Source organism: Triturus cristatus, chromosome 8 (assembly GCF_964204655.1).
Source record: "Triturus cristatus chromosome 8, aTriCri1.1, whole genome shotgun sequence".
Lineage (NCBI taxonomy): Eukaryota > Metazoa > Chordata > Amphibia > Caudata > Salamandridae > Triturus > Triturus cristatus.
The window spans coordinates 963939402-963953133 of NC_140591.1; the positions used below are offsets into that span (position 1 = coordinate 963939402).

The 13732-nt window shown below is 39.5% G+C and overlaps 1 protein-coding gene across 5 annotated transcripts in view; it reads right to left on the reverse strand.

Annotated features, from left to right (window-relative positions):
- CNKSR2 (connector enhancer of kinase suppressor of Ras 2) overlaps positions 1–13732 on the reverse strand; it is a 1692689-nt gene that overhangs the window by 1129675 nt on the left and 549282 nt on the right. For 2 of the 5 annotated variants that reach the window (XM_085622479.1, XM_085622482.1), the window contains exon 4: positions 13083–13169. The exons of the other annotated variants lie outside the window; for them this stretch is intronic. In XM_085622479.1, the coding sequence (XP_085478605.1) occupies positions 13083–13169 (87 nt within the window). The remainder of the gene's footprint in view (positions 1–13082; positions 13170–13732) is intronic. 5 annotated transcript variants of the gene reach the window in all.

The window sequence follows — 13732 nt, forward strand, 5'->3', positions numbered from 1 at the left end:
CTAGCTACCATTGCCTCTTTCCCCTCTGTTCTCTGTTGTCCATGTGCATGGTCCTGTCCCCTCCCTATTGCTCTCTATGGATTGGGTTGTTGCACTCCCGTCCCGCATGTCCTTTGTGGTGTATTGTGCTGCTGCAAACCCTGATGCCTGCCCTGTAGGGTCAGTTTGGTGCACCTCTGCGTGTCCCTCCTGCTCTCTGTTCTCTGTTATCCGAGTCCATGTCCCTGCCCCAATTCCTCCTGCCTACCATGATCCAATGTACCATACTTGCGAACATTTTGAACTTGGTAAGAGGGAGATTTGGAAAAAAAACTGGGGTATTGATTTTCCCCTTTGAGTTACATTGAAAAAGAGGAGATTGTAGACAGGAGACAGATCAAATAAAGCCCATTTGAGCTTAAAAACATTGGACGTTTCCTGGCTGAAACGGGTCTGCTGGCATGTATGGTTGTACTACCACTGCCTCTTCCTTCTGCCCACAATGGCCTATTATATTGCCACAGCCTCTCTTGCCAGTCCTGTATTGTTGGTTTGTTGCCCCCTTTCCACTGCCCTCCATAGTCTGTTGTGCTGCCACTGCCCTTCCTGCCTGCCCAGTGTGGTCAAATTGTTGCCTCTGCACTCTCCTACCTGCCTTCAATTTTCAGAGTCCGTGCCCCTGGCCTCTGCCTCTCAACAGTATCCCAATGAACAACTAGATTGCTAACATTCTATATTTATTACAAAAGTGTGGACGCCTGACGTCATCTTGATGTAATCAAAACTGTAATACCTAGAGCATTTCCTTTGGAAATTACATATATGAGAGGTTCTTATTTGCATCAAAATTATGGTTAGTGCTCTAAAAAATTTAAATGAGGACATATTTTCTGAGTTTTCAAATAGCGACAAAGAACTTTTAAATTATTTGTAATCTTTATGTTTTTTTATCCAGTTGACCACTTGATTAAATGTTGCACCTATGAGAGAGGATGTGGTGTTACTTCCAGAGCTGCAGACTTTGCAACTGGGGAACCAGGTTGGAGTTTCTGCTTCAGCTCAACATTCTGTGATTCTGGTCAAATCACTTAATCTCCCCATGTCTACAACCAAAATTAATTTGATCTTGTGTGATGTAACCAATGCTCATGTAAAGCACTCCAATACCTGACAAGTCTGCACTATATAAAACTGCAAATACACAAAAAATAAGTGTTTTGCACACTTCTGTCATTAGGCTACACATTTGCCATGAATTCTGAATGTTAGCACTCTAGTTGCTCATTAGATCACTTTAGTAAAGCTACTGCTAACCATGGAAGTCTGCTGCTGGTATTAAAAGTGCATATTTCAGTCTGCATATCAGATTTTTTTAATGAAATAGAAGAGGATTTGAGAAGTCACTCAAAATGTGCCCTAATTTTTCTTTCTTCAGCACTAATCATAATTTCTATGGCAAAATGAACCCCCTCATTGTCTTCCTTCTTAAATTAAATGTTTTAAGTGTTACCAGTTTATTCCAATCAAGATGGCTTCAGGTGTGCCATACTTTTGTCATAAGTAAGACAGTAAGCGCTCTAGTTGTTCTTAAGAACACTCTGGGACATTCTGTCATTGGGCTATACTTGGGCTACATCTGGGTGATATTTGGGCTACGTTTGGGCTCTTTTGTCTCTGGTGGCCATCTTGGGAGATTTATTTGTTATGAAGTTTCCTAATTTCCTCATTTACTGCAGTCTCCTCAGTAGGAAATACTTTCGGTTCCATCAAGAAGGCAATCAGATGTGTCACACAGTTGCCATAAATTCTGAATGTTAGCACTCTAGTCTGCTGCTGGTATTCAAAGTGCATGTTTCAGTCTGTATGTCAGAATTTTTTTATGAAATAGAAGAGGATTTGAGAAGGCAAAATGTGCCCTAATTTTTCTTTCTGCAGCACTAATCATAATTTCTACGGCAAAATGAACCCCCTCATTTTGTTCCTTTGTAAATTAAATGTTTTAAGTTTTACCACTTTATTCTGATCAAGATGGCTTCAGGTGTGCCATACTTTTGTCATAAGTAAGACTGGTAGCGCTCTAGATGTTCGTTAGAACACTCTGGCACATTCTGTCATTGGGCTATACTTGGGCTACATCTGGGTGATATTTGTGCTACATTTGGGCTCTTTTGTCTCTGGTGGCCATTTTGGGACACTTATTTGTTATGAAGTTTCCTAATTTCCTCATTGACTACAGTCTCCTCAGTAGGAAATACTTTCAGTTTTTTACTTTGATTCCATCAAGAAGGCATTCAGATGTGTCACACATTTGCCATAAATTCAGAATGTTAGCACTTTAGTTGCTTATTAGATCACTGTAGTAAAGCTACTGCTCACTAGGGAAGTCTGCTGCTGCTATTGAAAGTGCATGTTTCAGTCAGCATGTCAGAATGTTTTAATGAAATAGAAGAGGATTTGTGAAGTCACTCAAAATGTGCCCTAATTTTTCTTTCTGCAGCACTAATCATTCTATCCATGGCAAAATGAATCCCTCATTTTGTTCCTTTTTAAATTAAATGGTTTAATAGTTACCACTTTATTCCAATCAAGATGGCTTCAGGTGTGCAATACGTTTGTCATAAGTAGGACTGTTAGCGCTCTAGTTGTTCTTTAGAACACTCTGGGAAACTGCAGTAGAACACAAAGGAATCAACTGACAGGCTCTGCCCTTGTTGGATGTACATGTTTTACTGAGAATGTCAGACTTCATTCTCACATGACTGAGAAAGATAATTTACAGAAAATATGCTCTCAGTTTAGCTTATAGATCACCTTCCAAACCTCTGTGGGAAAAGCATGAGAAAATAGATTTCTCTCAAACATGATTCATGATATTACAGCAGAAGGCTTTTTCACATGGAAAAATCACCTTAGAACACACCACAATTCCTAAAATGTGTATGGTACCATCAACAAATGATTTATAATGTAACTAAAGTCTTAAAACCTTCTATTAACTGCAATGCTTTTTAATGAGGTGCTATCATGTTTATTGGTCCCAAGATGGCTGCCAACACTTTTTGGATGAAGTACTGACAGCCAATCAGATCTCACGATGAGATGTGTGGTTAGGCTCCACCCAGATATATCTGTCTTTTTAACTCTAATTGTCTCAGGAACTACTGAAGGGATTTACACCATTTAAGCAAAAGGCATGAGTCTGATCTGAGGACTACCTCTTTGCCAAATTTGGTGTAATTCCGTTCAGCAGTTTGGGCTGTAGCTGCGTCAACAGGTCCTATGGGAAAATGCATGGGAAAAATGCGTTTTGGGGCCCCCTTTTTCTCGGCCCCCACTTGATGAATCATTGTGAAAGTTTCAGGATAGGAGCGGACCGGAGCTGGCCAAAAGTTTGGAAAATTTCGCGAAGATTCGTCAATTGGCGCCAACGTTATTCCGAATAGAATGTTTTTGGATTTCCTATGGAAAATAGGTCCTAACTATAACTACCTACTGGCGACTGCCAGTAGGTTATGGTTATATATATATATATATATATATATATATATATATATATATATATATATATATATATATATATATATATATATATATATATATATATATATATATATATATATATATATATATATATATATATATATATATATGAACAACACATGGTAACTCGCATGAGATGCACTCCAGCTTTCACAAGGTTACCAGCATTTATTTGCAGTAGGCAGGTAAAATCAGCAGCTTTCCAAAAACGCCGATGCATTTCGAGTTTCCTCTTCTTCTGGGGCTATCGGAAAGTTTGTGCGGTGGTAGGCCACTTCCCTTAATTATAAAGTACTGCCTGATGGCGACATGAAGACTTGTGGGAGTTGAAGTGCCTGATTATTCCATGAAATTAAAGTGCACTTATCACTGCCAGTTTAAAGCCCAGAATGGGCCCCCACATATTCTGTTACGGACCGGCAAGCCCCGGGGACCACCACCCCCGGGGCTTTAAATTAAGTGGGAGGGGGGCCGCGCGGTCCCCCCTGGAGCCAATGATGGCCATGGGGACCGCCACACCCCAGGGCCGGCTCCTGCAGTGTCCCGGGGTACCCACCCCTGGGACACTGCTGTTTGCAATGGCAGGGTGGGAGCCTCACGGCTCCCACCCTGCCATTGCAAACTGCTTTGCTTCATTGAAGCGAGAGCAGGGAAACCTGCTCTCGCTTCAATGAAACAAAGCAGATTGCTTTTCCACATGGGGAGCAGCATGTTAGCTGCTCCCCATGTGGAAAAGCAATGCCGGCTCCCGCAGGAAGCGGGAGCCGGCTGGGACCGTGGGGGGATTGGGGCCCCCCCACGGTCCCCAACGAGGTGGCCAGGCCCCGGGGGATGGGGTTACTGGGGCCAGTAGTGGCCCGGGAGGGGGGCCACGCGGCCCCCCTCCTAAGAATAAAAAAACAACAACAAAAAAACGGCCACAGGAGGGGGGCAAGGCAGCCCCCCTCCAAAAAACCAAAAAAAAGGGCCATGCCCCGGGGGTTGGGGTCCCCGGGACAAATTATGGCCTCGGGAGGGGGTCCACGCAGCCCCCTTTCCGATTTTTGTTTTTTTTAATAAAAAAAATAAATTGGGGGCAGGCCCAGTGCCAATAAATTAGAGAAAGAAGGGGGGCTACACAGCCACCCTTCTAAAAAAAAAGAATTAAAAAAAAAAGAAGGCATGGTCGGAGGCCACGCCCCCTCCTTGCACCACTCTGCAAACGCGCCCCCTGGCGCGTTTGCATAGGGGGTCTAATTCCCCTTGAATACTGGGGGTCCCTGGGGGCCAACTAGCCCACCAGGAACCTCCAGTATGCACCAGGGGGCTGCGTTGCAGAGAGGTGTAATAAGGCCATGCCCCTTTTTACACCTCTCTGCAACGCAGCTCCGTGGCACTTACTGGAGGTACCTGGTGGGCTAGTTGGCCACCAGGGGACCTCAGGATTCAAGGGGACTTAATCTCCCAACTTAAAACGCGCCACGGGGCGCGTTTGCACAGTGGTGAGGGTAGGGGGCGGGGCCTGAGGTGATACTGTGCAAACACGCCCTGTGGCACGTTTTAAGCTGGGGAATTCATTCCTCTTCAATCCAAAGGTCCCCTAGGGGCCAACTAGCCCACCAGGTACCTCCACTAAGCGCCACGGAGCTGCGTTGCAGAGTGTTGTAAAAAGGGGCATGGCCTCTGAACACCTCTCTGCAACGCAGCTCCCTGGCACATACTGGAGGTACCTGGTGGGCTAGTTGTCCGCCAGGGGACCTCAGGATTCAAGGGGACTTAATCCCCCAACTTAAAACACCGACAGGGGTGCGTATGCACAGTGGTGAAGGTAGGGGGCAGGGCCTGAGGTGATATGTGTGCAAACACGCCCTGTGGCTCGGTTTAAGTTGGGGAATTAATTCCTCTTCAATCCTGAGGGTCCCTGGGGACCAACTAGCCCACCAGGTACCTTCAGTAAGCGCCACGGAGCTGCGTTGCAGAGTGTTGTAAAAAGGGGCATGGCCTCTGAACACCTCTCTGCAATGCAGCTCCCTGGCGCATACTGGTGGCACCTGGTGGGCTAGTTGGGCCCCAGGGGACCTCAGGATTGAAGAGGAATTAATTCCCCAACTTAAAAAGCGCCACAGGGCGTGTTTGCACACGTCACCTCAGGCCCCGCCCCCTTCCTTTACCATTGTACAAATATTCCTCTAAAATCAGCCGAACTACGAATTTCGATTTACTCACCTGTTATCAGGAGAAAACCCAGGGCTGCATCTTTTAGACCAGCACTGACCCTGAAAAGTAATTCTAAGTGTACTTACCAGTAACTTGTATTTCTTTCCATATGAATCCATTGTGTGGTTTTCAGCAGAAAAGTTTCTAAGTGTCCATTTTTGACACGTACAAATATTCCTAAAAAATCGTCTGTATGACTTAAACACATTCTTTCCACTGTTTACAGGAGATTCACCTGTGCTGGATCCAGGATCCACCATTAAGTAAGAAAAAGTAACGATAACACTACTTACCTGCTGAGTGAATTTTCTGCCATAGGATAACATTGGTGATTCTATGGGAAAAAGTTTCTAAGTGTCAACTTTTAAAATACAATAATAATCCTTAAAAATCACTACTGTAACCAAAACGCTTTTAGTCAACTGTTTACAGGAGATGTCGAAGGACTGAATCTAGCATCCAGTCCTGTGGTTAGAAAAGTAATCCATAAAGTAACTAATTGCATTTGGCTAGAAATTCACATTGAGCTCATTGTTGCTTTGTGTTTGAAATTGTGTTGCCAATTGCAACAACTTTAACTACTGTACTTAAAAGTCTATTGCCTATTTGCAAAGCATTTAAACTAAAGTAATTCATTCTGAGAAAGTATATTTTGTATTGTAATGTATAATGTAATTACAAAAATTAAATATCTAAAAATAAACAGTTTAAACAATGTAGTAAATCAGTATAAAAAAATCAGTATAACAATTAATACATTAAAAATTGTCATTTACAAAACCTTTGAAATTCACTGAAAAAACCATAGGTTTCAGGTCTGATATAGTTAGGAATTAGCATTTAAAAAACCTTTGAAATTCACTGAAAAAACCATAGGTTTCAGGCCTGATATAGTTAGGAATTAGCATTTAAAAAACCTTAGAAATTCACTGAAAAAACAATAGGTTTTAGGGGTGTTATAGTTAGCTGGACATTTCACTCGAACAAAACCATTGAAATTCCTCTGATATAGTTAGGTGTACTAACTACATCTCGCGCGCCCGCAATCCACTGCTGATGATGTCACATATTACATCATTCATGACATGGTCAGTGACATCACTGATGACATCTCAAATGACATCATTGATGACATCATTCACGTGACAATCAGATACACCTCATCATACACTAGTATAACTTTTCATCACTCACTGTAAAATAGAGAGTGCCAGATTTAAAACCATTGACACACCAATACAAGTTTCTAAACACCCACTCAGTGATTCCTAGATCTATACACACATCTAATCACTTACTTATAGATTCACTCATACATGCTGTCAATGATCAATAGAACACTATCAAATATACTTATACGCCTATATCAACATTGCCCACCAGCACACATCCTAATCGCTTATGAAGTCATCCTACTCACTTATGCAAACAATGGATCATACTTAGCTTTACTAGGCTATACACTTAAAAAACACCACTTCATCTATTCATATAGATAATAACTCATACTAAGTGTGTTTTAAAATCACTAATACAACTATACAGTTATCCATACAGTCACTCATATAATCACTGAGTGTTATGTATACGTATTTATATACAACAACTGACACACACACTGGCTTTTATTTTTCTAGTTTGTTGGACATGTACCATTGAGACATATATTTGCTCATCGCCACACCCATAAAGATATTCACTCACCCAAACAACTGTTATAACATGTAGTTTTAACTTCATATACCTACTGAATCAACTATTCACACATCTTTGGGCAGTCACACCCCCCCACCGAACCACACACACACCGAACTCTCCCATACAAATACTCAGTTAACTAATCAATAAATAATATAGACTTTCACGTAGCTAGTAACCAACTAGTGCAGCAGTTTACACAACTGACAAAGTGATACAGATATTCACACAGTTTAGTCACTATCAAATATATTTAGTGAGACACTATAAATTAGTCAAGTAAACAGTCAATCACACTGCTACTAAATCCTCCATCCAGATATTTATATTTATATATCCACTCATTCTTCAATGTAAATTGCTATATATATAATACATATTTCAATAACGAACCAAACCACATTCTCTGGATGATGTCATTAGTGATGTCATCAGTGATGTCATTTGAGATGTCATCAGTGATGTCACTGACCATGTCATGAATGATGTAATATGTGACATCATCAGCAGTGGATTGCGGGCGCGCGAGATGTAGTTAGTACAACTAACTATATCGGAGGAATGTCAATGGTTTTGTTCGAGTGAAATGTCCAGCTAACTATAACACCCCTAAAACCTATTGTTTTTTCAGTGAATCTCTAAGGTTTTTTAAATGCTAATTCCTAACTATATCAGGCCTGAAACCTATGGTTTTTTCAGTGAATTTCAAAGGCTTTTTAAATGCTAATTCCTAACTATATCAGGCCTGAAACCTATGTTTTTTCAGTGAATTTCAAAGGTTTTTTAAATGCTAATTCCTAACTATATCAGACCTGAAACCTATGGTTTTTTTCAGTGAATATATATATATATATATATATATATATATATATATATATATTCACTGAAAAAACCATAGGTTTCACACATGTTATAGTTAGCTGGACATTTTACTGATAAAAAACCAATGAAATTCCCCCGTTATAGTTACTGTAGGCAACTATAACTCACGCGACCGTAATCCTCTGCTGATGCTAATACTGTATTTAGACACTTATTTGCCCATGTCTTCTTCCATTAAATTTTAGCTATACATATATTACAAATATTTTTTTTTCATAAAGACACATATGTCATCAGCAGAGGATTACGGTTGCGTGAGTTATAGTTGCCTACAGTAACTATAACGGGGGAATTTCATTGGTTTTTTATCAGTAAAATGTCCAGCTAACTATAACATGTGTGAAACCTATGGTTTTTTCAGTGAATTAGCAAGGTTTTTTAAATGCTAATTCCTAACTATAACGTGTGTGAAACCTATGGTTTTTTCAGTGAATTTGTACGGTTTTTTAAATGCTAATTTATTTATGTATTATTTTTTATATATTTATTTTACAATAAACTACGTATTAAAAATTATTATTTTTTTTTTTTTGGTTTTCACCCTGCGAATTTTTTTTTTTTTTTTTGTAAAAAAAATTTTTTTTTGTGTTTTTCAGGGTGCGCGCACTGTGCGCGCACCCTCACGATTTTTAAAAAAAAAAAATTTTTTTTTTTGCCTTCGGGGTCCTTCAGGGACCCCCTGACAAAGGCTAGAGGGTCAGGAACTCTCTACCCTGCCCCCTTTTCACGTTCGCCACCTTCCTTTTTCACTCTCGCACTGAAAACAAACAAAATGGCGGCCGACACTTCCTGATTTCGACCGATTCGAACGTTGACTAACATGTAACCACCAATCAGAATTACGCTTGCGCACGTTAGGGTGCTCGCACGGTGCTCGCACGGTGCGCGCACCCTGCGCGCATATATATATATATATGCTTTTAAATGCTATTTTCTCCGGAAATACTGAACAGATTTACACCAGACCTGCAAAAGGCACTTCCTTGACCTTATGGCTACCTCTCTGCCAAATTTCAAGTAATTCTGTTCAGCCGTTCGGGCTGTAGCCTTGTCTAAAGGTCCTATGGAAAAATGCATGGGGAAAACGTGTTTTGGGACCCCCCTTTTATCTCAGCCCCCGCTTGACGAATTCCCCCGAGACTTTCAGGGTAGGAGCGGAGCGTAGCGCCCCACCTATTTTGAGAAATTCGCGAGGATTCGTCGACCGGCGCCAAAGTTATTCCAAATAGAATGTTGCGGATTTCCTATGGAAAAGGGGTCCTAACTATAACTACCTACTGGCGACCGCCAGTAGGTAATATATATATATATATATATTGAACTGTTCCTCTATCTATCTATCTATCTATCTATCTATCTATCTATCTATCTATCTATCTATCTATCTATCTATCTATCTATCTATCTATCTATATACATACATATATATTCACTGAACTAACCAACGTTTACAAGGACGTTATAGTTAGGCTCTGATTTCACTTTTACAAAGCCATTGAAATTCGGCAGTTATAGTTACCTGAGCTAACTACAACTTACACCCCGCAATGCACTACTTATGACCTCAACTATTTTATCACTCAAAACATGATCAGTGACATCAGTGATTACATCATTGATGACATCTCAGATGATATCACTGATGACATCATCCAGTGAGTGTGTTTCATAATGGTTTATTAGAGTTAAAGATATATGCTAAGCAAATGCATAAGTTAAATTACTATTCTTTTTGAACTACTAATGAGTGATACTGTTTCTAATATATGTCTTCTGAGTGGCACTGTAATTATATCAGTGTAGGAGTGTGTGTCTGAGTCGCTGTTTGGGTGTGTGAGTGGCTGTGTGGATGAATAAGTGGATGTGTGAGTGACACTATTAGTGGATGAGCATGTCCCCGAGTGGCTGTATGGATAACTGAGTGACTGTGTGAATGGTTCTATGGGTGAGTGACTGGGTGTGTAAGTGGATGTGTGGGTAAGGGAGTGGCTGTTTGATTGGATGTATGGGTAAGTGAGTGGCTGTGTGAGTGGCTTGCACAGTAAATATTTATGTGAGTAGCTGCATAGATGAGTGAGTGGTAGTGTGAGGGATTGTATTGATGTGTGAATGGGTATGTAAGTGGTTTTGTGGATGAGTAAAAGGATGTGTGAGTGGCTGTATGGGTGAGTCAGTAGTTCTGTTACTAGCTCTATGATTGAGTGAGTGGCTGTATTCGTGAGTGAGTGGCTGTGTGATTGGCTGTGTGGGTGAGTGAATTGGTATGTGAGTCATTGTATGAATGTGTGAGTGACTGTGTGAGTGGCTGAGTAGGCTTGTGAGTGGGAGTAGGAGTGGTTTTGTGGATGTGTGAGTAGCTGTATTAGTCTGTGAGTGGCTGTATGGGTGAGTGAGTGGTTGTGTGAGTGGCTGTATGAGTGAATGTGTGTTTCAATAGTTATAGGGGTCTGTGAATGGGTATGCATGTGGGTGTGTGAGTGGGTGTATGAGAGGTTGTATGGGGTGTGAGTGGATGTGTGAGTCAGTCTGTTGATGATACCATCAGCGATGCCATTTGAGATGTTATCAATGATGTCATGAGTGATGTCACTGACCATGTCATGAATGATGTAATAAGTGAGGTAATAAGCAGTGCATTGCAGGGGCATAAGTTATAGTTAACTCACCTAACCATAACTTTTGAATTTCACTGGTTTTGTTCGAGTGAAATCTAAGCCTAACTATAGCATTCCTGTTACATAATTACAATAAAAAAATTCTATTAATATTGTCTGATTTACATTTTTAAAATCAATTAAATAATAAATTAACCATTAATAACTAATTGTTAGTTAGTTATTAGTTATATAACTTTTTAACCTATAACCCTACAAACCTAACTTACCACAACTAAAATATTAGTAAAATAAGTGAGCATTCCACAGTTTCCATATTTAACAGTTAATTACCAATTATAATGAATTATTATGACTTAATTACGTTCCCACCCTATACTCCTTCACACCTACCACCCCATACATAACACATTGCAAAAATAAATCAGTATTATATAATTTTAACGTTAAATATTAATCATATAATAACAATTCAAGTGATTGCATAATTCATAATTAAATACCTCATTAACTTTCTACCCTATCCACCCACAAACCAAACAACCCACTGCACTATACATAACTAATAATTATGTAAAAAATCCAAATCAATTAAACTTACATGCTTCATTAAAAAAAATAACATTTATATATACAATAGTAGTATTTAAAATAAATATATTAAGTAAAGCATACTACATTATTTTTAAATATTATATTCTTCGCCACTATAGTACTGAAAACAATATTGAAAACATCAATATTGTTTAAAATAAAACAATATTACTTACCTAAACAAACAAGATTCTTGTCAAATATATCATTGCATCATGATATTTATTTATCACAATATTTTATATCTGATATTTTTGAATCCCAATATTTACAACTTGATATGTTGTCCAAGCACCCCAAGTAACGTCAAGAAGATTTGAGGGATGCCTGGTATTTTCCAAATATATTTCAAGGACAGGTGGAAGGAACCATACGCAACATGAGCAAGGTGAGTGCAGTTAACAGGATAGCAGTGAAGGGGATAAAGAAACTGTGGCTAATGCGAGGGTGGCGGCACAAGCTATCTCTTAAATAATTTGAAGAGTCAAAGGAGTACACTGTGTGAATAGGGGGAGGATTCCAAGCTATTATCATATATGTGGTTGGGAAGAAAGAGACCTTAGGAAGGTGGAAGAAAGTCGAACAAGGACAGGAATAGTATGCTTTTTACCATGGAATTGTAATTTTGAGTAAATACCTTTCTCTCCTCTAGTACAGGTGATCCTTGAAAACATTTCAGGAAGAAGGCAGCGGACACAAGGGGGAGTAACATATTCAAGATAAGCTCATACCTGGGTAAATGTAACATGGTTTCCAGCAGTAGCAGCTCGCAGAGGGAGTGGTGCGGGGCAGTGGTGTGGGGCAGGGGAGGGGCAGGGTGGGGGAGTAGTGAACTCGACATATGGCGGAACGGAGTAAGGTAAGAAAATAAATAAATAAAACTATTTACCTTGCGTGCGCTGCATCGCCAAGTTGGCGCTGCAGTGCACTCAAGGTAAATTGTTTTACTTATTTATTTTCTTACCTTACTCCGTTCCGCTGTATGTCAGAGGCCACTAACCCCCACTCTGCCCCTCCCCTGCCCCACCTCACCACACCGCAGCACTCCCTCTGCGAGCCACCACTGGTTTCCATATAATGGTTCGGAATGATTATTGCTCCAACTAGTGGCCCTAAGATGTCAGTTGGTGTCCCTCCATACAAACATCTCTATCATTTATATCTATAATCATGCATTTGCTGACAATGCGACTATGTGGTTGAAGATGAAAAAATTGTATTGAGTCCATCTTTTGCCTCTGTGTGTAAATTTACCAGTTTATACATGTTTTGATGATGAATCACAAGCTACTTCTGTTTAAATATTTTCATTTAAGCCAGGCACCAGATGAAGTTATATTTTTGATGTAGACAAACATATTACATTACTAATGAACATGTATGCACTGCCAATTTTACATTAGAAATGCTTACAAGACAAAACAGGACATGTTTGTATATTTTTTCATTCATGTTTCTTCCTTTTGAAATGCTCAAATAATTCATCCATTGACACAGTACAATCTTGCCTTATTAGCTCTTAAAAACCAAATGTTAAACTACTTTATAACATGAAACCAAAAAACAGCGTTCCTTTACCCTCTGAAGTATTGATGTTGGTACCCTTTGATCTTCAGATCACGTTGCAGTAATCTATTTGAAGCTTCAAAGTCTCTAGCATTTTTTCTGTTGCATCCAAACAAACAAAATACTGTGGTAAGCGTCTCTTATATATTCAGAATACAATGTTCTCTTTTCAAAAGAAACTATCCAGTACAACACCAGGTACAATATGACTTAGAAAACAAGACAGTGGAAACAGAATCTTCCTTTACTGTAGTCTCACATCACTGATGATTAATCTGAATATATTAGGAAGCTCTTACTAAGGGAAGGGGGCTACTGAAACTAAAAGCAACACAACCTGGCCATTAAATACCTTCTGCATACTTTTTGGAACGAAACAGTCTGTTTGAGGTCTGTTTTGTTAAAAAATAATTTTTATAAAACATTTGGTAAAATGTTCAACATCCAGAATATGTTTAAATAAAATACAATTTGTTTAAAAATGAAAATAATGAAGTAAAACAGGTATATGTTTCAAAGTTGTGGCAAAATCTGAAATTGCTCAAAATAATGGAGATAGTCATAGGTTGGAACAAACATCCCAAAAACTACATATATTGGAGGAATGCAAAATAACACTTATCTGCGTTAGCTTTAAATGGGTTAAATACAAAGTACAAATG